Genomic DNA, 26322 nt, shown 5'->3' with positions numbered 1-26322 from the left:
AAGTATGCTTAGTATAATAACAGGAACTTACATATTTGTTTCAAAAACAACATTGGACGGGACCCTAATAACACTATTGTTTTAGCACAATCAAAACAAATCTAAATTTATAATTCACGTTCTCTAACCTTTACGAAATATAAAGTAAATATTGAACCCTCACAGCTGACTGCGTTTATTAATTAGCTCGCAATCTAAATTAGACCTAACCACCATAGACACAAACTCCAAACTCACTGTTCCAAAAATGCCAAGCGATGCAATCCCAAATGTTCCTGCGCATTATTTCGGCGACTGGTCAGTTGGGCCGCGCTAACCGTGGCCGAGGAAGCGTCTTCGTCACTTTCCGTCTCGCTCGCACCGCCGGCGGACAAGCTGACATAGAGCGGGACGGACGAATGAAGCGGTACCCCAACGAGTTGGACAAACTCGTTGATGTATTAACCATGATATTGTTGTGAGAGGCCATTCGGATGCACAGGGCTGTTACTTTATTCGAAATATAGATTAAAAACGTAACACTAGATATATGAAAGATATGTAACACCTCTCTTATCAAGAGCAATGCCGACCTTGTAAGAATAGACATGAATTTTGAAAACACATAAGGATCAAATCGGCTGCATCGTGGTGACGCGATCTTAGTCACTTAAACTTCCTTGTCAATAACAAAAACCGATGCATGCTTGCTCAAACAGTTACATGCTGCAATAAAAAGTTAGACAACTTTCAAATATCGAAAAACATTTTACAGCTACGAACCGTTGAGTTGTTAAACCTTTACGGCACAAACACTAGTCCCACCCGGGTCCAAAATGGCGTCCCACAAAACACATTTTGGCGCAAAACAAAACACAACCAGAACCAGTAGCGTCTGGTTTTAGGTGCGAAACAACATAAACTGCAAAGCAAAATGTGCTTTAAAAACTTTTTGAATTCTGCGTTTTATTACTTGACATTATATGTAAACTATGTTAAGCAAATCCAATTCAATTTCAAATTTGTTACTTGCAAGCACTATTTTAACTTAGGCAAGAGACAGGTAGATAATAAATTGCCAGAAAATAATATATTGTACCCATCTCTCAATAACCTCAAAGTTGCGAGCGAGCGCGGTATATAGGTAATACCGCTCCCTCAATTTTTATGATTTCGAATTGGAGATAATTATATGAGTAACCGAATTAGTGTTTTAATATTGAGCTTAATTTTAAATAAATAATTTTACCCTGAACTCTATGATTCTAGGACCCCTCCAGTAATATATATCAAACATAAGAATAACAGTTATAAAACGCAGAATTATGCATATTTTATAAAAATTCAGTTCTCTATTTGAGTTCATTAATAATCAATCTAGAAAATTTTAATTTGGATCTGATAGTTATCATCACCACTAAAGTCTTTCAACCATCTGAAATGGGAAAAGCTTTATTAGCCTACGAAGGACTACGTTATTAGGCAAAAATTATTAATAGTTAATCAAACGAAAAACAAAAGTTAACAAAAGAGAACTGTATTTATTATAAAGTGAAATTATGTTATTGCATGTTATCTTGATTAACATTAACGGCCTTTATATAACCATAGAAAGATTAAAAATTTAAAAAACATCACATGTGATACAATAACTTGCAATAGCACAATACTAAAATAAAAAACACGGCAAACATGCAAACACTTTTTTCATTATCAACATTTAATTTTAATTTTAACAATTGCCCTTCTATCATTGAAAACAAGAAAAAAATTAACTGTAATTTAATTAATCTGTATTTAACATAGACCTTATTATCCATACCATTGTAAAGAGCGAATGCTTCCAGGTATAACATTAGGACCACTATGTTAAACAAAGTTAAAGTAGCGATTGTGTACGATATGTTGTGATTTTTACGTGACCAATAACGATATGTTGTCATCGTTATGTAAAGAATGAGCATTTTTTAAGGTCTTCCATCGCAAACGAGCATACTGATCACCTGATGGGAAGAAATCTCAACACCATAGAAATCACAGGAGCGTTGCCATCCTTTTAGGAAGATATACGAGTCTTTTTGAGCATGTACCCACATCATATCGTCCTGGGAATAATTCAATCAGTTGACCGTTTTCTTTTGGTATTGCGAATATAATATTGGCATTGGTAGGTTCCTGGATCATAAGGTCGATGATATTTGGAGTCTAAAAATCTTGTAATATTGTATTCTCTTAGAGTATTTTATTTGATTAACGCGACAAAGGAATACATTTAAGTAAAATACTTTTTAAAGACTTATTTGCGTGGTAATTATAACTGAATTTTTAACAAGTTAAGGTAAACGTCGGGATAATAATAATCATATTAATGTTTCGAAATAATAAATGTTGAAATTTAGCTGTTATAATTGGACGTAATTCCAGAAAAACATTCCAAATCACAAACATGTCGAAATTGAGTTAAGAACACAAAACTGGTCACGTGATTCATATTAACGGATTGACAAAAATTGCCAGCCCTACTGTCACTCTTTAAACGACCTCATGACTTAGTAGCCCAACCCACATGTATGGAATACACTCATATTTATTAATCTTTAAAGACGAATTCCTTAAAATGTGATGTTTGTGAATTGGAACATTTTTCAGGAACAACGTCCAATTGCACTTTCACAATATAGTTTTTTTCGTTTAATAAGTATTTTATTTATCAGTATTTACTTATGTTTTCGTTAATTATACTATCATTATTTTTAATAAACCATCACCATCGCATACAAATGTGACGTTTGCTCTATACTGTATTTTTCACATAAAAAAATTCAATAATCTATATGAGCACAACGCACATTTTTTTTCATGTTACTCAATCATCAGAAATCATACAGCATCGAAGTAGCGTAGAAGTATTTGACGATTCATTAATTTATTATAAACTTTTTGGAATAGATATTATATGAACAAGTGATACTTATAAAGATATCGTTATGTTATTATTTTTTATTTTATTTTATTTGGAAAACTTACAGTGTTACAATAACTTAATTACTAAATAATAGTGTGAACATTTTACACCATTTAATAGTTTCCCCTTTTTGTTTCTATATCGAAATTATTGCTTAAAGGTAGGTATTCCTACTGGTTGTGTTCTAATTCATCAGTTACTATTATACGTATTATACACGTAGACCGTATCTTGACTTCCTACTATAACAGTATATAACTGTTAGTTTATTTTGTTATCAGTGACGGTTAAATATCATTAAGTTTATACTTCTACGCTGTCAGTAGTAAATAAACACTTCTATACCTTCTAAATTATTTATGAAATTGTGCAAGAAGGTTGACTCACATGTCAGGCGGCGCAGGTTGTGGTGGTTGTATGGCAGCGACAATACTGGGGGTAGATACACTTTTTTGTAGCGGCAAGCGCGCGGTCAGTCGCGACACAGCGCTCGACGCGGATGGACCTGTCGCACGGAGCGCCGCAGCTACTTTCTCAAATTCTTTCTGCAATATAATCAATATTTATTTTATTTAAATATTCTAATGTTTTTCTGAATATTATGCTACTTTAAATGAATATTAATTTGATTATATCCTCAATTTTACAAATTCCAAGCATTCATGTTACTAATTTTATACTAAATATAATCCACTTTTTACCGACATCAATACTTTATTAAGCGTTACGATTATAATCAGCCAAGAATATGCCGGGATCGATGCAAATGATGATGGTCCGGTGAATGATCCGGATGAATCTCTGCCTACTAGGTTGGATAAAGCCGAAAATGAATAAGATGAGGAGCTATTTTGCGGCAATCTATTCCTGTTTAAAATATTATAAATTATAGTCTGTAGCATTCTTCTGAGTTTCACAAAATCACTTCGATGAGTGTATCGCCTCTACGTCATCTTCAGGATCCGTTGACTCGCGAAACAACGAGAGTACGGTAAATATACAAAGTAATACACGCCCGTTCCTGGATTGATGCACTAGAGTGCGATTGTATTTCCACTGTGGTATTAACTTCCTTGCTTGTTGTTGTTTTTAGGTCTATATGGCACATATATCGTATAAAACCCAACTTAAACTCTGGTAAATTTCCTGTGATTCCTCCAGCATCACGAGAGAGTGCGGGCGGTGATGATGACGTACCATCGTGTTCCATACAACAATGTGTGTGTATGTTAGTGTGTTTATTAACACTTACCGCGAGATCATTGTCGTTCAGCGAATGCGTCGAATGTCGGACCGGTCGTGGAACTTCGCCCTCCGACTCCATCGATGACAGCGAAGCGCTGTGACCATTCAAAGCACTGGAATTTCATTCGAAAACATACATGGCAAATGTTTACATTTTTCGATAAGTTACTTTTCATTCAATTTGAATTCCAACATCCGTTGTACGCTTTACGAAAAGAGCCGTAGAGTACAAAGTATTAAGGAAATAAATTTAAACAGACACAGATTTAAAACTGCAATACATATACAATAAATAATAATCACACACGATACTAAACTTTTATTTATTTTTATTTTAATATAAAAAGAAATTGTTCTCTGACCGATCGCACTTCCTTAGTCGAATGGAGAATTTGGGAAGAACCTTTTAGTGCAGCTTTAGCTGTTCGTTTTAGGTGAGAACTTACTGCAGATCTCGACATGCCAAGGTCATTTAAAGATTGTAGTGAGAGATAATGAAGCTATTTCTCCTATATATTATTAAAATATAATATTTACTAACGATAATAACGCTGATTATCAACAAATTAAAATGAAAACATAAAAACTGAACAGTACTAATTTTTCATGCATCTGAGGCAAAGGTCACTGATATGGCGGCGAAGCGCAATTTGCGAACTTTATACATATTATGATATACCTACTCGATACGAAAGAGTCTAAAAAAATTATTATGTTGGGATAGTCACATACCCGCGCTGTCGCTGCGTGTCGAGCACAGGAGGCGAAGGTTCCAATGCCGCCCAGGAACTGCGTCTCCCCTCCTCGCGCCGATCCCATGAAATCCATTGGCGAGACTCACCTAAATTTTTTAAAGTTTTAAATAAAATTTTCTATCAATGGAAAGTGTTAAGTGGTCGTATCTTTTAATATCTATGGCTAGAAGAACTTTTAACGTTCATCACTTAATGGAACAGTAGTTTAGTTCCCTACTGGTACAAAGACCAGACGTTTCAAACAACTTTGGATCATTTCTAGAACGTAGGTCTTAGTGACAATTTTTGTGAAAATCATTACGTCGATGTTGAACAGAAGATATAACTTACTGCTGCCTTTTCTGCTTTGCGGATAGAAGTCAAGATGAGTCGGTGAAGAGCACTCCGTCTCCACGGTTCCATCTTTCGCCAAGGAAGGACATGATGTGCTTAGACGACTTGTGCCGGTAGACTGCAACATACAATTGACAGGTATTACAATTATTATTGAAACTAAGTTACTTAAAGCAAGTATAATGGAAGTGGAAGCGTAGTCGCGAAATTATGGAAGGTGGCTTTAGTGCACCCGAACCCTCAGAAAGGTGTACGCTCGGATCCGTCCAACTACCGCCCCCTTGCCATTATCTCAACAAAAGTTATGAAGTCGATTATCAACCGCCAGCTCTTTGGATACCTGGAAGAACATCAGCTGATCAGCGACAGCCAGTACGGTTTAAATATCTCACCCATAAATGAGCACTAGCGGTGGAGTAGACGGGAAAGGTGTTGGCGGTGAGTTTGGACATGGCGAAGGCCTTAAATCGGGTGTGGCACAAAGTGCTTATAGCGAAACTGCCAACCTATGGGCTTCCTGAGAAGTTGCGCAAATGGGTCACTAGCTTTGTGGCTAAACGGAGCATCAAGGCTATCAACAGGGCATGCTCCGACTTAAAACCCATAAACGCTGGTGTCCCGCAAGGCGTGCTATCCCCTACACTGTATCTTCTTTATATCAATAATATGCTGCAAACTACCGGTATTTATTGCTATGCAGACTATAGCACAGGGTATTCCTTTTACACCTACTTACACATACTTGTGTCTGAAATCGAGTCTCGGAGTGGGGCCGACAAAATTTAGTCCAGACCTAAACCTTCCTAAAGTCCTTTCTTAAGTCTCTTTTTGCATTATCCTCTCAATTCGAGGGCAATCCTCGTAACATACGTACAGTTTATTGGTCACTTGGGGCCAGATGGGCTTCTAAAAAGCTTGGTGTGCTCAGTAGGGCGAGACAGTACTCCACTTCAAGCCACCTCCTGCAACTGCATAAGGCGCAAATTCGGCCAATATGGAGTTCTGTTCTCACCTCTAGGCAGGCGCTCCATTTGACTTCATACAAAGAAGAGCGGCTCGAATCATGAACTTCGTTCGTCGTCATCTTGATCGACGATCGGCTTGATTCAAAATCAAAATATTGTTATTGTGGTGGCTTTCTTTGACGTTGCGTAGAAATGTGTAATCTCCCGGAATTTTCTTCCGATAAGTTCTTCGGGTTGATACCAGCAGCTGAATTTCACATTCCAAAACCACGTATTTTATGAGGAATTTCTTTACTTGCACAGCTTGTTAATGCATGACCAATTTTGATTTCTCAATGTGTGCGTTAGCTAGAGGTAAGTTACTTTAATATTCAAAATAGTATGGAGCTAACTCCGAGCCCGGCTGACTCATAAGGAGCAGGTTATATGGCCGTCTCTTATTCTTACAAATATATATCGTATTTCTATAAGGTCATAATTCGACTATCATTCAGAAAAAAGAAATTAAACATTATATGGGGTTTGTTTATTAATCAAAAGCAGAGAAAAATGACCTCGTCAATGAACTGAACTTGGTCATCTGTTATTCATCTGACAAAATAACACTACCCAGTGCCGATCAACATTCCAAAAAGTAGGTCTTTCGTGTATGACTCTCTTCACAAGGACTCACCAGTAAAGGCAAGGGCGCCGCCCTCATCCGCTGCACTGCCGCATGTAACCTCCGCAGCTGTTGCAGGCTATCGTCTAGCACACCGGGACTATGCGGCGTCACGCTTATCGTTGGTACCTGAACGGAGAACAATGTGTGATATAAAGCTGTTAAGCTGGTCGTGGCTATTATTATTGTTAGATTAGGTTACAGATGAAGTTTTAAATAAAATGAACTGAAGATCTTCGACGACGGACTTTGGTGACTTTAATAGTATAATCGTTTAGTATATTATAATGCCACGATTTTAATTCCTGACAGATCATCGGCGTCTCGGCATCTCTTCAGAAACTCCTTAAAAAAGACGCGTTATATTGGCTGCAGTCTAATTCCACCACGGGACATTACGTCAGAATGCTAAATTTCGCGATTCATTCATTTCATGATATGCCGCTAATTAACCTTTTGCTCTATAGTCACAGAGTTGTCAGCTAATAACAGATACATTCCAAAGACTGCTGAACGGATTAAGCTTGAAATAACAACAAGCTCGACAAACTGAACCTATAGGATATTCAGCTTTTTAACAGAATTTTTTGCTATAATTTAAATTTAACAGAACGGCAGAAGTTCAGATCGGATATCAGGTCAAAGAATCTAAATAAAAATTAATTACCATCAGCTGAACGTCCTGCTCGTCTCGTCCCTTATATTTATATAAACATCCCCATCTGGGAAAGCCGGAATTAGATGGAATGGACTTTAAAAAGCGCCAAATAGGCACGTGTGAGTTACTTTTTAACATAGATGGGAAGAAGAGCAGAAACCCTCGGGTTTTGCGGAGTGATTCATATTTGAATTTTTTTTGTAATAGAAAGTTCTCTCACCTGTGCCCTAGCAGCGGCCATATTGGTGGGTGTGGTCACAGCGACGTGCTCCGTGACCTCGTCCTCGCTGCTGTCCGAGCGGCTATCCGAACTTCCGCCACCTTCGTCTGAAACACACCAGTATTTATTATAAATCATTCAAAATTAAATCTTAAATGTTTTATATTACAAATTTCCGACGGATTTTAACTCACTTTTAACTCACTTATTCCCAAGGGTGAAACAAAACATTTAAATTGATTATTGTGTGTAATAATTATTAATACGTTGTTGTCACTGAGCTGTCACACAGAGCATACTACTGGTACATATTTTAATTCTGTTTCTGATTATTTTCGCTGCAAATCAGTGCTTGCTGCCCCATTCCAGCCTCATGAAGTGGTGCTGCATCCGGTTCTAGTGTTGGTGTTTCGGTGTGGCTACCCATCACAATGTTTTAGGATACTATATTTCCGAAGTATTTTTGTCCTGTTTATATAGTTGCTAAGGTATTTATTGTTTTCAGATTTTATCTTCTGCATTCTAATTCGAGAACCAATAGCTGAGCTTGTGTGTGAAGTGACTGTTTAATGGACCAATAGTGAAATATGAGTCATAATAATCAAAATACATACAATGTTTGTAGCCAAGCCAGTAATCTTATGAATTGTGACCTATGCTCTCCTACACGTTACTTTAGAGGTGCAAGATGCTTAAAAATTCATACCGGTTAAGAGCACAGTTCCGTGTTAGTTTGGATATATTATATCATAGCACCTTGTTCTCGACAAATAACGATTATCATGAACATTTTTTCGGAATTGTTAGGAAAATTAAAGAATTCGGTTCCAGTAGTAAAGCGAATTCCAAAAGGGGCTCGCAGTACTGTTGCAACTGCACTCTCCAAAGTAATTCGATCTACTGTAAGCCAAAACTCAAAAGATAGTTGAGCATGAGGGAGCATTTGTCCACGTTCGCATATTCAACTATACATGCAAAAAAGATGTCCACAGTACACTCACACTGAAACTAAAATCGAATTGTTCTGACCCCAATATATTTGGCAATATTTTAAATAATAACCAAAATTCAATCTTTTTCGAAAAGTTGAACAGAAAGTTGATGACGGTGACGTGAAGGTGCTACATCTATACTTTTTTCAAATGATATCCTGGCACCCGACTCGTACATTTTTCAATATCAGTTTCATTTCATCTTTAGCGGATTTAGTTTCCTATGTTTTTATGTCAACTTTCTTTGCAGGGTTGCTTCTGAAAGGAAAATAGAGACCCTTGTTGGATAACTTTAATGTTCGTCTGTCTATTAGTAGCTTATTGTCCATTAAAGCTGTAAAATCTTTTAACAAGAAAAATAATTGTTATTTTAATTTATTTCCCTCATTTCTACGGCTTATATTATACAAATGTAGTAGTTTTTACCAGAATGTATGGTCGATGGTGATCCATACTCGCGTCTCTGAAGTTTCCGTTTACATTTGAAAAATGATATCTCAAGTTAACTTTCTATATTATGCAATTATTAGGGATGAGCAGGTCTACTGTATATTAGATCCTGTATCCTTGATGACAGTTATGGCAACTGTAAAGTTGAACAAACATACCAAGATTTATGGATTACTAGCTTTTATTTACCCGCGACTTAGTCTGTGTGGAGTAATTACTTTGGGCAAAATTTATTTTTTATGATACTTAATTTGCAAAAATATACATACAAACTGCTGTGGTTAACTGTAAATAAATTGCTTTCATTATTTTATTTACATGGTTTTATCTCCAAAAATGAAGAACGTCCATACTAACTTCCATCCCCAATATTAACCCCTCCAAACCTTCTTTTTGCGATTAATGGTAGCCTATTAATGTATGTCCTTTCTGAAACTTTAGTCTATCTCTGTACTAAATATCATGATAAAGGGTTGAGTAATTTCGGCGTGAAAGTGTAACAAACAAACTAACATTCACATTTATAAAATTAGTAGGGAAGTGTAATTCAGACGTTTAGCTTTGCGATTAGGCCGTTGGAGTCGTGTACTAAAAAGGCGCAAGTTCGAATACTGCATCGTTCAGTTTTGGTATCGAATTATTTTATGCAATCATCTTTATTAATAACACCATTAATACATTACCGTCATGAGATACAGAAGCTAATCAAACTATTTTAATAATTAATTATCTGCATAATTCGACTGCAATTATTTTCATTATCTTTAGTCTAGTACAATTTAGAGAAATAAAATCTCAACTTGAACTGAGATGGGATAAGGAAAAGGATATTGACGAATTAAATGCAAATTTAAATAGTTTTATTCAAAATAGGATTTTAAGTCACTTATTGATCGTCAAAAACTAGGTACTCATTCGAAACTCAATGCTTTAGACCTAAGAAGAACAGGCGCAAGAAACTCAGCGAGCTTCATTTTGTTAAATAAAATTTCGTTACAGTAAAATATATATTTATAGCCTGAGGGCGGTCGGTTCATTTCCAATCCGTGATATGATAATGAACAAACAACACAAGAAAATCATCTATATTATTGTAAATAGATTAAAACATTTCTAAATTTCGAGTTTTATAGAAATATTTAAATTCATAAGGCCATTTATCATAAATTAATATCTTGAAGATTAAATCCAAAGCAATCTATTGATTTTATGTAGCGTGCTGTTATTTTTAGGAGTTGCTAAGTGTAACAGGTTCTAGAAACTGTAATATCAATGATAAATTCATTAAAATGTAGCTATTCCATAAGGCAAAAGCAATAGGTATGCAAATTTGTCAGTGCCCTGGCAAATGTCTGTCTACCCTCCTGTGCGACAAACGTGATTGATTCTATTGTATAGCCCTCTCAATGGATACGAAATTTCGACATAAAATGTAAAGGTATTAGTAGCGAGTAATAAAGTTTTTTGCGGGCGCAACAATTTCACACAGTATTAAACGCAGGGCACACAATGCTCCCTTGTGGGAACTGTCGCTATCGCATTTCAGTCGAGACAATCTTATATTACAAAACTACGTGCAATATCTCTCACGTTATTATCATTCAATAATCTGTTTTGTTTTACTGCAGTTGGTATTGTAGTAACATTTTGTACCCCTATATCGAGTTTTAGCTCACTTTCAAGTTTTTCATTAGGGTTCCGTAGCCAAATGGCAAAAAACGGAACCCTTATAGATTCATCATGACTGCCTGCCCGTCCGTATGTCACAGCCAGCTTTTCCGGAACTCTAACGACTATAGTGTTGAAACTTAGTAAGTAGATGTATTCTGTGAACTGCATTAGGATTTTCACACAAAACAGAATAAAAAACAGTAAACTTTGGGGGTTCCCCATACTTAGAACTGGAACTCGAAATTTTTTTTCATCAAACCCATACGTGTATCTATGGATAGGTCTTCAAAAATGATATTGAGGTTTCAAATATTTTACATTTTTTAAACTGAATAGTTTGCGCGAGAGACACTTCCATACAGGTAAAATGTGCCCCCCCCCCCCCCCATAACTTCTAAAATAAGAGAATGATAAAACTAAAAAAATATATGATGTACATGACCATGCCAACTTCCACCGAAAATTGGTTTGAACGAGATCTAGTAAGTACTTTTGTTTTAATACGTCATAAATCGTTACAACGAACTTTATGAACTTTTATATTATGTTATTTGCTGCTACGGAACCCTTCATGGACGAATCCGACTCGCACTTGGCCGCTTTTTGAAGAGTTCGCACAAGGGTCACCTGATGGTAAGTCATCAACCACACTCTCATGCAACACCAGAGAAATCACAGGTGCGTTATCAGCATTTTTGGAAGGTAGTAAAAAACAAAGTTCCTTTTACCACATTGCGGGATGTTCCCAAGAGAATTTACGATAAGTTTCGGGAGAGACGCCTTGTGGTATATACGAACTACAGATAGAGATATATTACTACCTTCTACTGTCACTAATTAGCTGTCAATAATCTGAGGCTGTCCCAATATACCCGATAAGCCATTCTTATCGCCTTATATTGGGACGCGTGAATTGTATATGCCATACAAACTTATATCGCTGGTAAGCTATACGTCCCATTGACAGATAGCGTGTACGGATAAGGTGAGTTACCGTCGATAAGTTTATTGGGACAGAAAAGTCAACGATAGTTACGATTTTTATCTCAAGTAAGATATAGACTGAATATTGGGAACGGCCGTAAGTATACAAGGGCTGGCGGTTAAATATCTATATCCCAAATTTCATACGTTTAAATCGATCTTTGGCAGTCACCTGTGCTGTAACTGACACATTGGAGCAGTGCTGTGATCTTCAATCGATCCACTGTAGTATCTTAAATGGCCACTTGAAAGTTACAGGCACGGGGTTATTCAAAGGCTTTGCTCCTGCCCTAAGTATAGGGTGCAGATAGGTTCGCCGCCTGCCTGTTATCGGCACCAACCCTTGAGAAACATATAGGCGTTAGGCTACTTCACGTCGGTATTTCATAATCTATACTATAATATGCTGAAGAGTTCTAAATAAGAATTGATTGATAGTTTAAACGCGCTTATCTATGTATTTACTAGTCGGATTGTGACAGTAATCACGACTATAATGTTCACGAAGCATCCTTACACAAACAATTCAAATTTCGAATTCAAGCTCTTAAGGTTGATGGATCCAATATAAGATAATTTATATTAAAACAGTTCATTCTTTATTACTTTTTATGAAATAGTTTATATATCATTTAAAGAGGACTCATATATTGGATGCAGCACCTTACAGACTAATTTGTTATTCATTACAGCCATTTTAAATTACTCTATTTGATTGAAAAGAGCGGCCGTTGAGTTTCTTATATTATGTTCTTCTCACGAGCTCAACTTTTTACAAAAATATTATGGTAAACTCAGTAATTTAAAAGATATATATTTTGTAGTGACGATTCAAAAGCGCACAGTTTACGCCTTATTGAATAAAGTTTATTTTATTTTGATTGTAATACTGCTACTTTCTGTTTCAGACCGCCCGACCGAAGAGACTAGCCTCCATAGGTATTTTAGTTATTTTGTCTATACGCTGATATAATGTAAGTTTATGCTTGGTACTGATCTACGGCCGTTTTCAATAACCTATCTATCCTTAGTTAAACTTACTAGAAATAGACAAATCTATCCTTTTACGCTTACTTACACATCAATAACCTTTTGACAGATAGTATTGGACTATCGGCCGTTCCCAATATTCAGTCTATCACTTGAGATAAAAATCGTAACTATCCTTGACTTTTCTGTCCCAATAAACATATCGACGGTAACTCACCTTATCCATGCACGCTGTCTGTCAATAGGACGACGTATAGCTTACCAGCGATATAAAGTCTGTATGGAAATTGCAATTCACGCGTCCCAATATAAGGCGATAAGAATGACTTATCGGGTATATTGGGACAGCTTCAGACTATTGACAGCTAATTACTGACAGGAGAAGGTAGTAATTTATCTCTATCTGTAGATAGTATATTGGGAACGGTTATATAACTACCTATATTGGACATAACTATGGATAGATAAGATCTTGTCATTAAACGGTGACAGCAATGTATCCGTAACTAGAGATACGTTATTGAAAACGGCCGCTAGCGGGCATGTCTCCCTTCAAACCAATCGTTTGTCTGCAATAAAATAGACTTGTTTAAATATTTTTGCACAATTTTCACAAAAAGAGTTCAACTTCCGCCGACTCAATAACACTGTATTATTTATCTATCCACTTCGAAGAATGAAAGTAATCTGACTTGTTTTTTTAACATTTTTTTTTGTTTTTAATTTATTTCAGCATTTCCAATACAGTATGTGGTGGCAGTATTTTACTATTGTTATTTAAATATAGTCTAATACTGGCAGTTAGAGTTAGTCAATTCGCCCGCGTTACAATTAATTTGGCAATTTAATAGAAATTTAATCTAGATTTCATTAGTTTAAAAAAAAAGACAATCAACACGCCCCTACAGCAAAATTACAACTGAATTGATAAGTATGATTAAAGGCATAAAAGGCATTTATTTTCTCAAAATTGATTCCTTTAGAATTCTTTTTGATGTCATTTCTTATACTATACTACTAGATACTACTACCGCTTCGGAAACAAATGGCGCTCTGAGAGAGAAGAAGCGGCGCAAGAAACTCTCGATTTAATAGTTAAATCTTGATTTAAGATAGCAACGTATTGTTAGGTGTAATAAAATTGCTCGGATTTCTTAGGTAATTTCAAAAAAAACAGTCAAATAGCCCAATCTACAATAATAGATATGATAAAAGGTTTGTATTTTTAAGAGGAGGACAAACGAGCGTGTACCTAATAAGGGTGCGATGACTACCACGCAGGAAAAACTGGCTAAAATATTCTTTACATCAAAATATTCTTTATACCAGTAGGAGGCTCCTGGGTACCAACCAACGACGCCTATTTCTGCCGTGAAGCGGTAATGTGTAAACATTACTGTAACGGTCCGAAGGGCGCCGTAGTTAGTGAAATTACTGGGCAAACGAGACTTAACATCATGTCTCAAGGTGACGCGCGCAATTGTAGTGCCGCTCAGAATGTTTGGGATTTTCAATAATCCTAAGCGGCACTGCATTGTAATGGGCATGACGTATCATTTTCATAAACATAACAAAAATATCGCGTGCGCCTCCAAGACCATTGATGATGGAATAAGATAATGTACTAGACGACCGTGAACACATCATTATTTACACAAAGTGTAGCAACAGCATAACATATGGTAAGTGTTCTTTTATTTTAAAAATTTAATTAATTTGCTCAGTCCTGAATCCTGGACGAAAATCTACTTCAACGGTTTTTTTTAATTATTCCCCCATTTATACTTTAAGCAATCGATCCTGAGCCTCTCCAATCGGTTTGACACCGTTTTATCACGAGGAGTGTTCGAAGGAACTGTCCAGGCTAATACCGCACCACGTTGAGGCCTTGCATTTCAAAACAGTTCGTTACGCATAAAACTTCTTGCCTCGCTCAGCCACTTTGTGAAATCACAGCTGAGTATTCCCGAACCATAGAAATTTCTATAAGAAGGTAATAGAAATGTTGTAAATACTAATTCCTTGGAGGACGACTATCTCATAGGTATATTGCATTACATTGCTCCGGAAGCCTACAACGCTCCAGATAATGGGAGAATTGTGCAGTGTTTAGCAATCGTGCGCAAAATGACTGTAATACAAATAAATTAAGAATCTCTGGGTAAAAATGATCGTTATAATATACTAGCTGACCCGGCAAACGTTGTTTTCCCATATAAAGTATAATTCACGCGATAGTTTTATAAGTAATAAAATATTGCCTATATTATAGCCTGTACATCATTTTGTTCTATTGTCAATAGTTTTTGCAGCGCACGCAAAAATAGGTTTTCGATTTTACACCTTGTGTTACAAAATAGCAATTTTATTACGGATCCCTAATTTTGAAAAAAAAAACATAGCCTACAGCCTTCCTCGATAAATGGACTACCCAACACTGAAAGAATCATTCAAATCGGACCAGTAGTACCAGAAATTAGCGCGTTCAAACAAACAAACAAACACTGCAGCTTTATAATATTAGTATAGATTAAATTTAAAATAAATAATTTTAGCTGCATGTAGCTTTTTATAGAAAACCGAAAATTGAAATTTATTTTGAAATTAAAAAATAACACCATTTCTTGCCTTATAGACGATTGATGAAAATTATATAAATTAACAAATATCTTATTTTGGCAAATTCAAAAATTGAATCATTTTATATTGTCATCGGTCCTTGATAAATATCGAAGTTTGAACTAAATCGGGCCCTTAAAAGTGGGTCAAAATCGCGCCCAAATGAGTCGGTTACAAACAAATATACATGCAGGTGAAGCTAATAAAAAGCGGGTAAAAAACCAGTAGCAGCCAAGCAAATCACGGACTAGTAAAAAAAGAATGACTCCGCGCCGTGAGCAAGTTTATGATAGTGTGTGATAATCTTATGATAATTCTAAACTTTATGATAATCCTGGATGTGTGGCGGTCCTCCACAGAGCGGTTTTCAAGAAACTTTCTTCCACGTACTACAAAGCTGTGGAATGAGCTTCCTTATGCGGTGTTTCCGCGACGATACGACATGGGTACCTTCAAAAAAAGCGCACACTCCTTCCTTACGTGTTGCAAGTTGTCTGGCGCCCTTCAGACCAAACACAGTAATACTTACATATAACTGCTTCACGGCAGAAAAAGGCGCCGTTGTGGTAACCCATAATCCGGCATCCTGTGCAAAGGTGCCTCCCACTGGTAAACTTTGCCTTTTTATATTGATTCCAGATCTAAGACGTCCAAGAGACAGAAGGTAGTCATAAGAAACGATAATACTACACAATCTTTAGCCATCGGCGGATTCATCAAAAAAAAATTTTTTGTCTATACTTAGCACATCCGAGTTAGAATGAACAACGGATGGTTATGAATAAACGACCACAATACCGTTTCTATTAAATTAAAACTGCTGCACATTTCGCTGCAACTAAAATGAAGTGATAAGTTTATTAAAAAGCATTAACCGCAAAGCTTTTAGCGTTTCCTTTGATATACGCCCGTTCCATTTAAATGTTCCCTTCTATTTAAGGGTTCCCTTTGTAAAATATTTAAAACGATCTATAACCATATTATTTTTATTGGGTAATTAATAATAAGATTGACACACTTTAACACAAATTATTTAGCCCCAAACTAGGCATAGCCTGTACTATGGGTTGAAAGACAACGACATATTTAATACGATATACTTAGTTAAACATACACACACACAAATTAGACATCCAAGAGTATCCATCCATAGGTAGATCACTCAAGGTCGCTCAGAGAGCAATGGAGAGGGCTATGCTCGGAGTTTCCCTGCGAGATCACATCAGAAATGATTGCGAAACTAAAGTGGCAGTGGGCAGGGCACATAGTTCCATGGATAGATGGCCGGTGGGGCAGAAGATGTGAAACTGAAGTGGCAGTGAGCAGGGCACATAGTTCGACGGACAGATGGCCGGTGAGGCAGTAAAATCCTCGAATGGCAACCACGTACTGGAAGACGCAGTGTTGGTAGGCCCCCCCACAAGATGGACCGACGATCTAGATTGCCGGAATATGTTGGATGAGGGCAGCGCAGGACCGATCCTCGTGGAGATCTTTGGGGGAAGCCTTTGTCCAGCAGTGGACGTCTTCCGGCTGATGATTAGGATGAAGAGTTACTTAAAAAAGGAATTTTAAGTGTATAAAAAAGAATTTCTAAGGTACACAATAGTCCGTATCCAAAAATAAAATTAGTTTTAATAAAAGTTACCGGTAACTTAAGTATTCTCACTTTCAATTGAACGCCCTACGCAAATCATACTGAGAATCTGTGGGGCTCAGTAATTTCACTAAAATAAATTCTTAATGGCTCTGTGGCGTTGATACACACTGGGGTTCTCAAGAAACTCTCTTCCACGGACAATCAAATTGTGAACGAACTCTTCCACGGACAATCAAATTGTGAACGAACTTTCTTCTGCAGTAGGTAATTCTACACCAAGACATGGGTAACTACAAAACTGGACAAGTGCGAGGCAAACTCACTTGGAGCGGGTTCCGTACAATAAAATTAAGCTAATAGTCATGTTTCTGTATATAAGAGAGGGCAAACGGGCAAGGGGCATTGTGATGGGAAGGGGTGAGGTCAGTCAGCCACGATTTGAATCATTTTGAATATTGAGTCACAAATTATCAGGTTGTCAGGTCCTCTATACTTAACGCTAAGATAAATTAAACGTCTAGATAGTCTCTTGCTGGAAGAAAACCGATAACAACAGGCCAGGAATATTAGTTTAGTGTGCGTGACAAACTACGTCTTACACTCGTGATTTGTATGACACTTTGTGTTAGTATGGGTGCATTTCTCAAAATAGAGGGTAGTTTTACATTCAATTTTTTTCGATGTTTTCACAGCTGTTAGATGCTTAGCTGCTAGTTATGATCTAGGACCTAACGTATATATTCTAGGTATATACTTTAATAACTTAATGATCTTTATATGCAAAAAAAATTAATTAGTAAAGACGTGGAAAATTGAAACAAATTCACCTTGAGACAACCCCAAGCATTTAAATGTTCACATTTAATCGTATTTTAAATAATACTAACTGAGCCCGCAACTACAATAGTGTAATTAGGGTGCATATATATGAATCCCTATTATTAATGTAAACCATGCAATTAAACCATAACATTTTCTCTGTGCTCCTTGAGTCCGTGCTTAAATGTTGCTCCAGGCTTATATGCTTAAGCACAGCTTAGGTATTCGTAAAAGTTTTATGAAAGTCTATGCAGTAGTTCCAGAGATTGGCATGTACAAAAAAAGAACAGACAGGCGGACAAGGACAGGAAAGTTTAAACAAAATTTGTTTAAACTATCCGTTTAAACAAAAAAATATCCAATGAACGTCGACTCTACAGTTTTATTATAACTAATATATAGATTATACATCTAAATTTACCATTAAACCGAACTAAATTCATTTCATGGCTCATAAATAGTCCGCCGTAAGCAGCGCTCTAAAATATCAAGTTACGTAATGCGTAAAAACTCGTGCCAAATGGAGATGCAACAAGTGAACTCTACAAGTGAAAAAAACAATACTTACCCAAACATGTCGAGTTTTTTTAAGTGCAATCTTCGAGTTGCCAAATTTGGGTCCCGTACCAATGGAGGTCAAACGGGGTCTAACTACTTTATTAATCATTCAACGCCTGTATTACGGTTCGTGTCATTTACAATGCCGTTAAGTGTATGGATTATGTTTTATATTAGCTCGCGCCAAGGCAATAAAGAATTCTTCATATTAAATACACATTCATGACTTTATCGATATAAGCAAGTGATGACTCGACACTATACAAGCACATCACTAATATCAGTATTTTGTATTCGTTCAGTATTTCCGCTGCACTATTATCTTTTTCGTTACACTATTGTATTATTTTTGTTTCGATTTCGTGGTGTTTTTATTGTATTTTTGCACGGCCATTTCGAAGGCCTGCTGGCGTGTCTTTGTGGGCCTGTGAGGAGTGAGGCGCCTGCGCGGAATCGATCCGCAACTATTACCTGAACATTTCAGAAAGCCTTTACGTAGTAGTGACCTTTATGTATTTAGCTAGTCTATACATAATCTGTAGAAGACGTGGTTCACGAACAATATCTTTATGTATAAAAATTTCGTATCCATTTGTTTGCCCGCGATGAACTTCTAAACTACTGAACCGGTTTTAATCAAATTTCGCACACTGTGTACTAATTGATCCAACTTGAGAGATAGGATAGTTTTTATTTCGAGTCGAGACCCAAAATATTTTTTTTTCAAATTGAAATAGTTAAAAGAATTATTTTTTAATAATTAATTATTAAATATTATTTATTATTTCAACTTCATTCAAGATTCAGATTTCAAGATTTATTTATTGTTAGAATAAATCTATGAATTATTTTTTTACACATGGTTTGACAACCATATACCAACAACCATATAATTATTGTTTGCTTAATGTCATTGCTTGCAGCAGTTTCGTTGCCTTCCCTAAGATAGGGCGAGGGAAGCGCTGGCTGATCCATGCGTCATGCTCTTGAACGAATGCTGCTTGGGTGTAACGGTTTAGCCCTATCACTGCTTTTATTGGTAATAAAATGTTTTATATATAAAAAAGGTATTATGTTCTAATATCGATGTATTTAGGTATTTAATTATACATTAATAAATTAAAGACAGAATGAAATTTATATTACGTTATTTGAATAAATCACTTATGTTGGTTTGAAATAAAGATTTTGATGCATTAGCCTGACGACCTGTATAGCCGAGTGGTTAGCGATCCTACTTACTAAGCTAGAGCTCCCAGGCTCGAATCCCGGTAGGTGCAAGCATTTATATGATGAATAGGGATGTTTGTTTCCGGGTCATGGATGTTTATAATTATTTATGTATGTTAAAGTAAGTATATTGTATTAAATATATCGTTGTCTTGAAACTCATAGCACAAGCTATATGCCTAATTTGAGGCAAGATAATTGGTGTAAAAGTGTGTCAATATTATTATTATTAGCAATTACAAGATTTTCAACATAATTTAACTTTTACACTTCTTTGATTTAAAGAAGCTGCAAGGCGTCTTAAATAACTAACAGCTGATAATGCCTGGCCGATTGACAAAATAGGAGTTGACTCCTCTTCGTCTTTATCATTCTCACTTAGGGCTCCATTTTGTGTGTTAATCACATTCTCAATAAGATCTTCAATTCATTGAAGTTCGAAGGGTGCCACATTGTCGTCAATGGTAGAATATCCAGGAAAACCCTGCAGTATTCGGTTTTTTATGAAATAAGGGACGAGACGAGCAGGACGTTCAGCTGATGTTAATTAATACGCTCTGCCCATTACAATGCAGTGCCGCTCAGGTTTTAATAAAAACCCCAAAAATTCTGAGCCGCACTACAATTGCTTCGTCACCTTGAGACATAAGCTGTGAAGTCTCAATTCTAATTTGCCCAGTAATTTCACTAGCTACGGCGCCCTTATGACCGAAACACAGTAATGCTTACACATTACTGCTTCACGTTGGCGTATTAAAAGGGATGACGAATCGTATGCAGCGTTAAGAAATTTATGAAAACATGTCTTAAGTTTCAGGGCATTATGCGGGTGCTACTCTATATAGGTACCAAATTGATATCTTAATTTATTCACAGTGTTTATAGGTTAATGCATTCGTTCTCGTCAAAGATTATGACATAGCGCTCCGAACATCGTCGCAGGGAAGAACTTGCATATGATAACATCAAGTTTGAAGTTGAATTGTACAAATAAACGGCATAGCAAATAACCCGACCTTTAGTGTTAATTGCTATTGTTACAAGTCTTTATTTCAGAGCGGATAAAATTTGGCGAGAACTGTTCTCTAAAATATGTTTTAAGGGTTTTTATCACTTATTTACTTTTTAATAATTAACTCGAAAAAATCGAGAATTTCTTTTGCGTCACCTAGCAGAGTTTTTTTTTATTTATGAAAATAAGGGACAAGACGAGCGGGAGGTCCAGCTAATGGGAATTGATACACTAAAAATTCTGAGCGGCACTTCAATTGCGCTCGTCACCTTGAGACATAGGTAAGATGTTAAGTCTCACTTGCCTAGTAATTTCACTAGCTACGGCACCCTTCAGTCCGAAACACAGTAATGTTTACACATGACTACTTCACGGCAGAAATAGGCGCCGTTGTGGTACCTTCCCACTGGTGAGTAATGCGTCTCAAATTGAAGGATTGTAAATGAATATAACTGTCGCGAAATCGCGGGTGGCACAAAATAGAGATCAATAAGAAACAGTTTAGGCTAAAATACCTGGGTACAAAAACATCGTAACGGAAGTTTGGAAACTGAATGTTCATCATTCTATATATATATCGATATCGATATATTCTGTGTCGGACTTTTTAATGTATTAATATATTTAATCTATTCTATTTTTACTCGCTCTCTTACAAGGCTTCTCTTTGCGATTTAGTCAAGTCATACACACCTAGAAAAACAAAAATATCAAAAGCAACAGAAAGGCACATATGATGACGATATTGATATCATTATCATACAAAATTGGTCTAGAGTTCAAAAATACTGTAAGTGAGGTCAAATTCGTCTATTATAAATGAAGGCGATGGCTTGAAGTACTGTCTCGTCATTCTATGCACACCAGGATTTTTGTGGCCAATCTGGCGTTCCTTTCCAAGTGACCAGAGCTCTAAACCACGCGCGATTTATCGATGTCATCATACAGTATGTATTGGCATACATGGCATCGACGTGTCGTCGAGTTACAATTTGTGGTAAGCCGAGGAGATACTAAAAAGGGATACTATTTAGTAGTGAGACTCGATTTCACACTCAAGTTTGTTCATGTTCTTCTCTACGCAATCAGGAGAGATATTTGTGGCCGTTGTAAGAAGCACAACCTGTATTGTCATCTGCATAGCAATGAATGCCGCTGATATGCAGAAGAAACATTGTACACCGCACGCAGCCTTGCGGGACACCAGTATATGGGTTTATTGTAAGTGGTATAGAAAAGGGTATAAGACAGGGGTGCTCAAGCTTGAACTGCTAGCGATCTACCTCAAAATTGTTAGACTACGATCGATCGACTCTGAGAAGCTTCAAGTATGTGTGATGAAAGATTGTCGTCTATCGTATGTGGAGTGTCACGATGACAAGTGTTTTGCGAACAATAATATGCATTTTTTTGGTCAAGGTAAGCGTAGGTCTGCTCTAAAACATCAATGAAATAACCTCGTAAGTTTTATTAGTTCTTATAAAACAAACGCATTCTAGTTTCTATAGTTCTAAACTTAAGAGTGACTTCGGATGTTGAATCTGCATGACACTGCATGTCCTGAGCATACTTATCATAAGATCGTAGGTAATTACCGATTTTAGTTACCTACAACTAAATCTGTGAATAGTTCTATATCGGATTTTTTTCTCGAGATCGACTCAAAAAGCACTCGCGATCGACCGTTTGAGCACCACTGGTATAAGGATTAAATATCAGCGCAGTTTTTCGGCTAAAGTTTGAGAGTCATTTTTCATGAGCGTGAATTCTGTTTGTTTAAAGATAATAACTGTATTGAGACTTTGTAATAACACAAAATAAAATGAAAACTTCACACAAAATACTGAAAATCTCAATAAAATCATCTTAACATCATTATAACTTTTGATAAATAATTATTTCCAGTAAGATTTAAAAATGCATACAGCATTCCTAACATACCACAATTATCACAGGTTTTATGACTTCAAAACAGTCACTCATTGTTTTAAGATAAGTTGTTAATGACCACTATGTATCACTACAAAACGTAGGCTGCCTTTGTACAAACTTTTGAATATATTGTATTGTATATTTTAATTGAAAAGAGCGCAAAAAAAAGAATGCTGGGAGAGTTTCTTGCGCCGCTTCCTCTCTCAGAGCGCCATTTGTTTCCGAAGCGGTAGTAGTATAAGAAATGACATCAAAAAGAATTCTAAAGGAATCAATTTTGAGAAAATAAATGCCTTTTATGCCTTTTATAAAAAACAGTATGTGCTTTCGACAACACAAGAAAAGTTAAATTTCCATCAAATAAAGTTTAATAATCCAAGATACATATTTAAACAATCTGTTATATCACTCACTTTTAAAGTGATATCACTCACTTCTGGGATTTATTAAACAAATTAAATTTGTAACCAAAATTTATGAACATTGCGGGACTCGAACCCGTGACCTCTCGGGTTCCGTTCGAGCGCTCTTCCACTGAGCCAACCGTTCGAGTGACGCCTGGTTCATAAATCTTGGTATGTCTTGGTCAACTCTCTCATATTTGTTTCGCAATTATTTGGGCTATATTGGTGACTTTGGTTCTCCTATGGATCTCCTCATTTCTGATTCGATCTCGCAGGGAAACTCCGAGCATAGCCTTCTCCAGCCTCTCCTGCCCTCTGAGCGACCAAGAATGTCTCATAAGGCCCATAGTTAGCGACCATGTCTGCATACCATAAGTCATCACTAGGAACACACACTGATTTGACCTTTGTCTTCAAACACTGTAGTATTGGAGACGAACATATTTTAAGTATTATTATATTACATTATTGGAGCAATCATCATCATCATTAACAGAATTGTAATGTCCTATAACAATATATTTAAAATAGCAGAATCGGACATATTTCGGAACTCTGCATCGATTTCCAAGCGCAAAATTAAAAATAATTTAATTAAATAATATCATTCGTTTTTTCGTATTTAATAATAGTTGCTGTACTTTAAATTTAGTTTATATAAAATAGTTATAATTTTTTTATATTTTTGTGTAGGTAACTACTTTCTAAAGTAATCTAGGTAAGTAAACAAGGAAGTTCTCTTATGTTTATAATGTTATTAAGTATACTTGTAATTTAATTAATTAATTGCATGTTGAGTTAGCCCGTAAATGGGGTATACGGTGTTAAATATTATAAATAATTAATGTGTAAATATATGATACGGCGGCAACACATTGTACACAACATGGGCTTCATTTCAGCCGCAAGACAAAAGCCTCCTCAAAGATGTTCACTATGACAGGTTCTCTGCTGCCCTCATCCAACTATTCCAGGAATTGGAGCAATAACCACCTTTCATCGAAGATGTATGGATAGATGAAATTAACAACAAAAGTCAAAATAACTAGAAAAAATTGTAAAGATTTTGTGATCCATACAAGGTTGGATGAAAGGTGATATTTAATGTTGTTAGAAAAAAAACGAATGCAAAAATTTTTTTTCTTAGTAAAATCTCAAAGCTGATTATTGGTTCAAAATAATATAAAATATTGTATGTTTGTTGCACACACAAACAAACAATATATTATGATCTGTAACACCCATACACTACCATTTCACCCACAGATATAAATTAAAATTAAAATTTTCAAAAAATTAAAATTGGAAAGAGTAGGCAAATAATAAGATTAAAGAAAAAAACCTGATGATAATGCAGCAACATTGTCCTGTGATGGCAAATTCATGTCTGATCCCCTTCTGCAAGAAAATTGATAAAGTTCATTCAATTTGTGACATACCCTTGGGTCAGAAAAAAGAAATAAAAAAAATATTTCTAGTACAAGATGTATGAAATATTATTTTGAGAAAGATATGTTACCAACATGAATAATGAAGGAAGAACATAAAGACATTAAATACTTAACACTTATCTTTACATTCATTTTACAAATTATACCTAGTAATATAATAATACTTGGTGGTACCTAGATAAAATACAGGGTACCTGAGAAAATGGGACAAAAGCAGCCAATCAGCAAGTATTTTTTCAAGTTTATCCTTTTCGTTCTGGGAAACTCTGATTGCACAGTTATGCCTCATATAAATTTTTAAGTCAAAACTTTATTTCCCATTTATGAAATGAGAAAAGTTTAACTGTTGATCTTAACATGCTTGTTATATTAATTTCTTATGTTACTAACCAATAGTATCAGTTTTAGAGATGATGATAATAATGCCATAGCTGTTTAATAAGTTCTACTAAAAAACTTCCTAAAACATGCCATACAAACACAAAAATAATGTTAAAAAATTTGTGAAGATAGCTTCACAACTACTTTGGAAGTTTTCACTTCTGATCTGCAGTCATATGGCTCAGTTTTTTTTTCCTTATGGAAAGTTAAAATAACTACCCACCTAAAGGCATCTGCAATACCAAAAGTAAAGAAATATGTTGCTGCCTTTTGAGCTACCTGATGCTCTAGACTTGAAAATCATTAAATTGTTAAATAACTTTCCTTGAATAGTGCTTTCCAATTGATATAATACATTATGTACCAGAAATAAAGTAAGTACAACAAGGGTGTGTGACAATTTCAACTGTGATCACTCACCATCAAGTGACCCATCCATGCATTTGTCCTGCTCTTTCAAATGAAAATACTTTCTTTTTAAATAAATGTCAGCCATATTATGTGTTGCAAACTTAACCAGATTTATTTGCTTGGCCACTGCATGAACTTGAATCAATTCACCTTACCACCCAATTACATGAACCAAACAATACATAAGTTTAGTAATTAAATTAATTAATTCGATAGTTTCATTTTCAAAACGTAATTAATGTCACTGAAATAGCTGTTTTCATATAAGTTTCTTTCTTCATGTAATGATGTAAACAAATACTTTGTTATCTATGTTTAGATTGATTACCTACCGTTTGGATAAAAAAGTACTTACCAATTCAGATCTTTTAAATTTGAAATTCAACACTATGCATCACTAAATAATAAATATATCACACATAGCACTTGCTCGGCATAATAACTCAACAATCACCCGGAAAGTTTAGACAATGGGGTCTAAATTGTATGCGAAAATACACTTTCACATCTGTTCAAAACTATACCGACATAGCCACCTACACAAAACAATAAACAGTTATTAGAAGTTGATATAACAAATTTCTTAAAAAAGTGTAGCAATTTTCTATAACTACAAATTTTAATAACACTTTATCGTAACATAATGTTTTTCAATTTTAAACTTAACATTATCGGGCATAAATGGCATCAAGAACTTTTATAACTTTAAACTTTGAATGAATTTATAGTTCTATAGAAATGTCGACGACTCCAAAAACTTTTTGAAGTTTTCGATGTCATATGGAAGACCGCAGATGATATATATATTAATGTAGACTTGACGATTACTGTCAAAAGGTGTCAATTATTTCTATAGAGTGTGAATTCGGCGTTTATTTTGTCCTAATCCATTTAACTTAATTACTCCTTAATAGATAAAAAAAGCAGAAATACGTTTTTGATTCATTTTTTAACTCATTACACATTTCCGATGGCTTCATTACTCCCGAAAACTTACTTCAACTTTTTTTCTATTGACAGTGTTCTGAACCGTCAGC

At 35.6% G+C, this 26322-nt stretch overlaps 1 protein-coding gene across 1 annotated transcript in view; it reads right to left on the bottom strand.

Annotated features, from left to right (window-relative positions):
- Nucleotides 1–26017, bottom strand: part of LOC126976301 (A-kinase anchor protein 13) — a 76884-nt gene extending 50867 nt beyond the window's left edge. The window contains exons 1-8 of the mRNA XM_050824577.1: nt 25641–26017; nt 24385–24440; nt 7782–7888; nt 6916–7032; nt 5275–5395; nt 4922–5030; nt 4197–4302; nt 3332–3489 (exon numbers count right to left, since the gene is read on the bottom strand). Coding sequence (XP_050680534.1) covers nt 3332–3489; nt 4197–4302; nt 4922–5030; nt 5275–5395; nt 6916–7032; nt 7782–7888; nt 24385–24427 — 761 coding nt within the window. The 5' untranslated portion in view covers nt 24428–24440; nt 25641–26017. The remainder of the gene's footprint in view (nt 1–3331; nt 3490–4196; nt 4303–4921; nt 5031–5274; nt 5396–6915; nt 7033–7781; nt 7889–24384; nt 24441–25640) is intronic.
- Between the last annotated feature and the right edge of the window lie 305 nt (nt 26018–26322).

Source organism: Leptidea sinapis, chromosome 40 (assembly GCF_905404315.1).
Source record: "Leptidea sinapis chromosome 40, ilLepSina1.1, whole genome shotgun sequence".
Taxonomy (NCBI): domain Eukaryota; kingdom Metazoa; phylum Arthropoda; class Insecta; order Lepidoptera; family Pieridae; genus Leptidea; species Leptidea sinapis.
The sequence above is the reverse complement of the archived record's forward strand: the minus strand, read 5'-3'. Positions and strand labels throughout refer to the sequence as shown.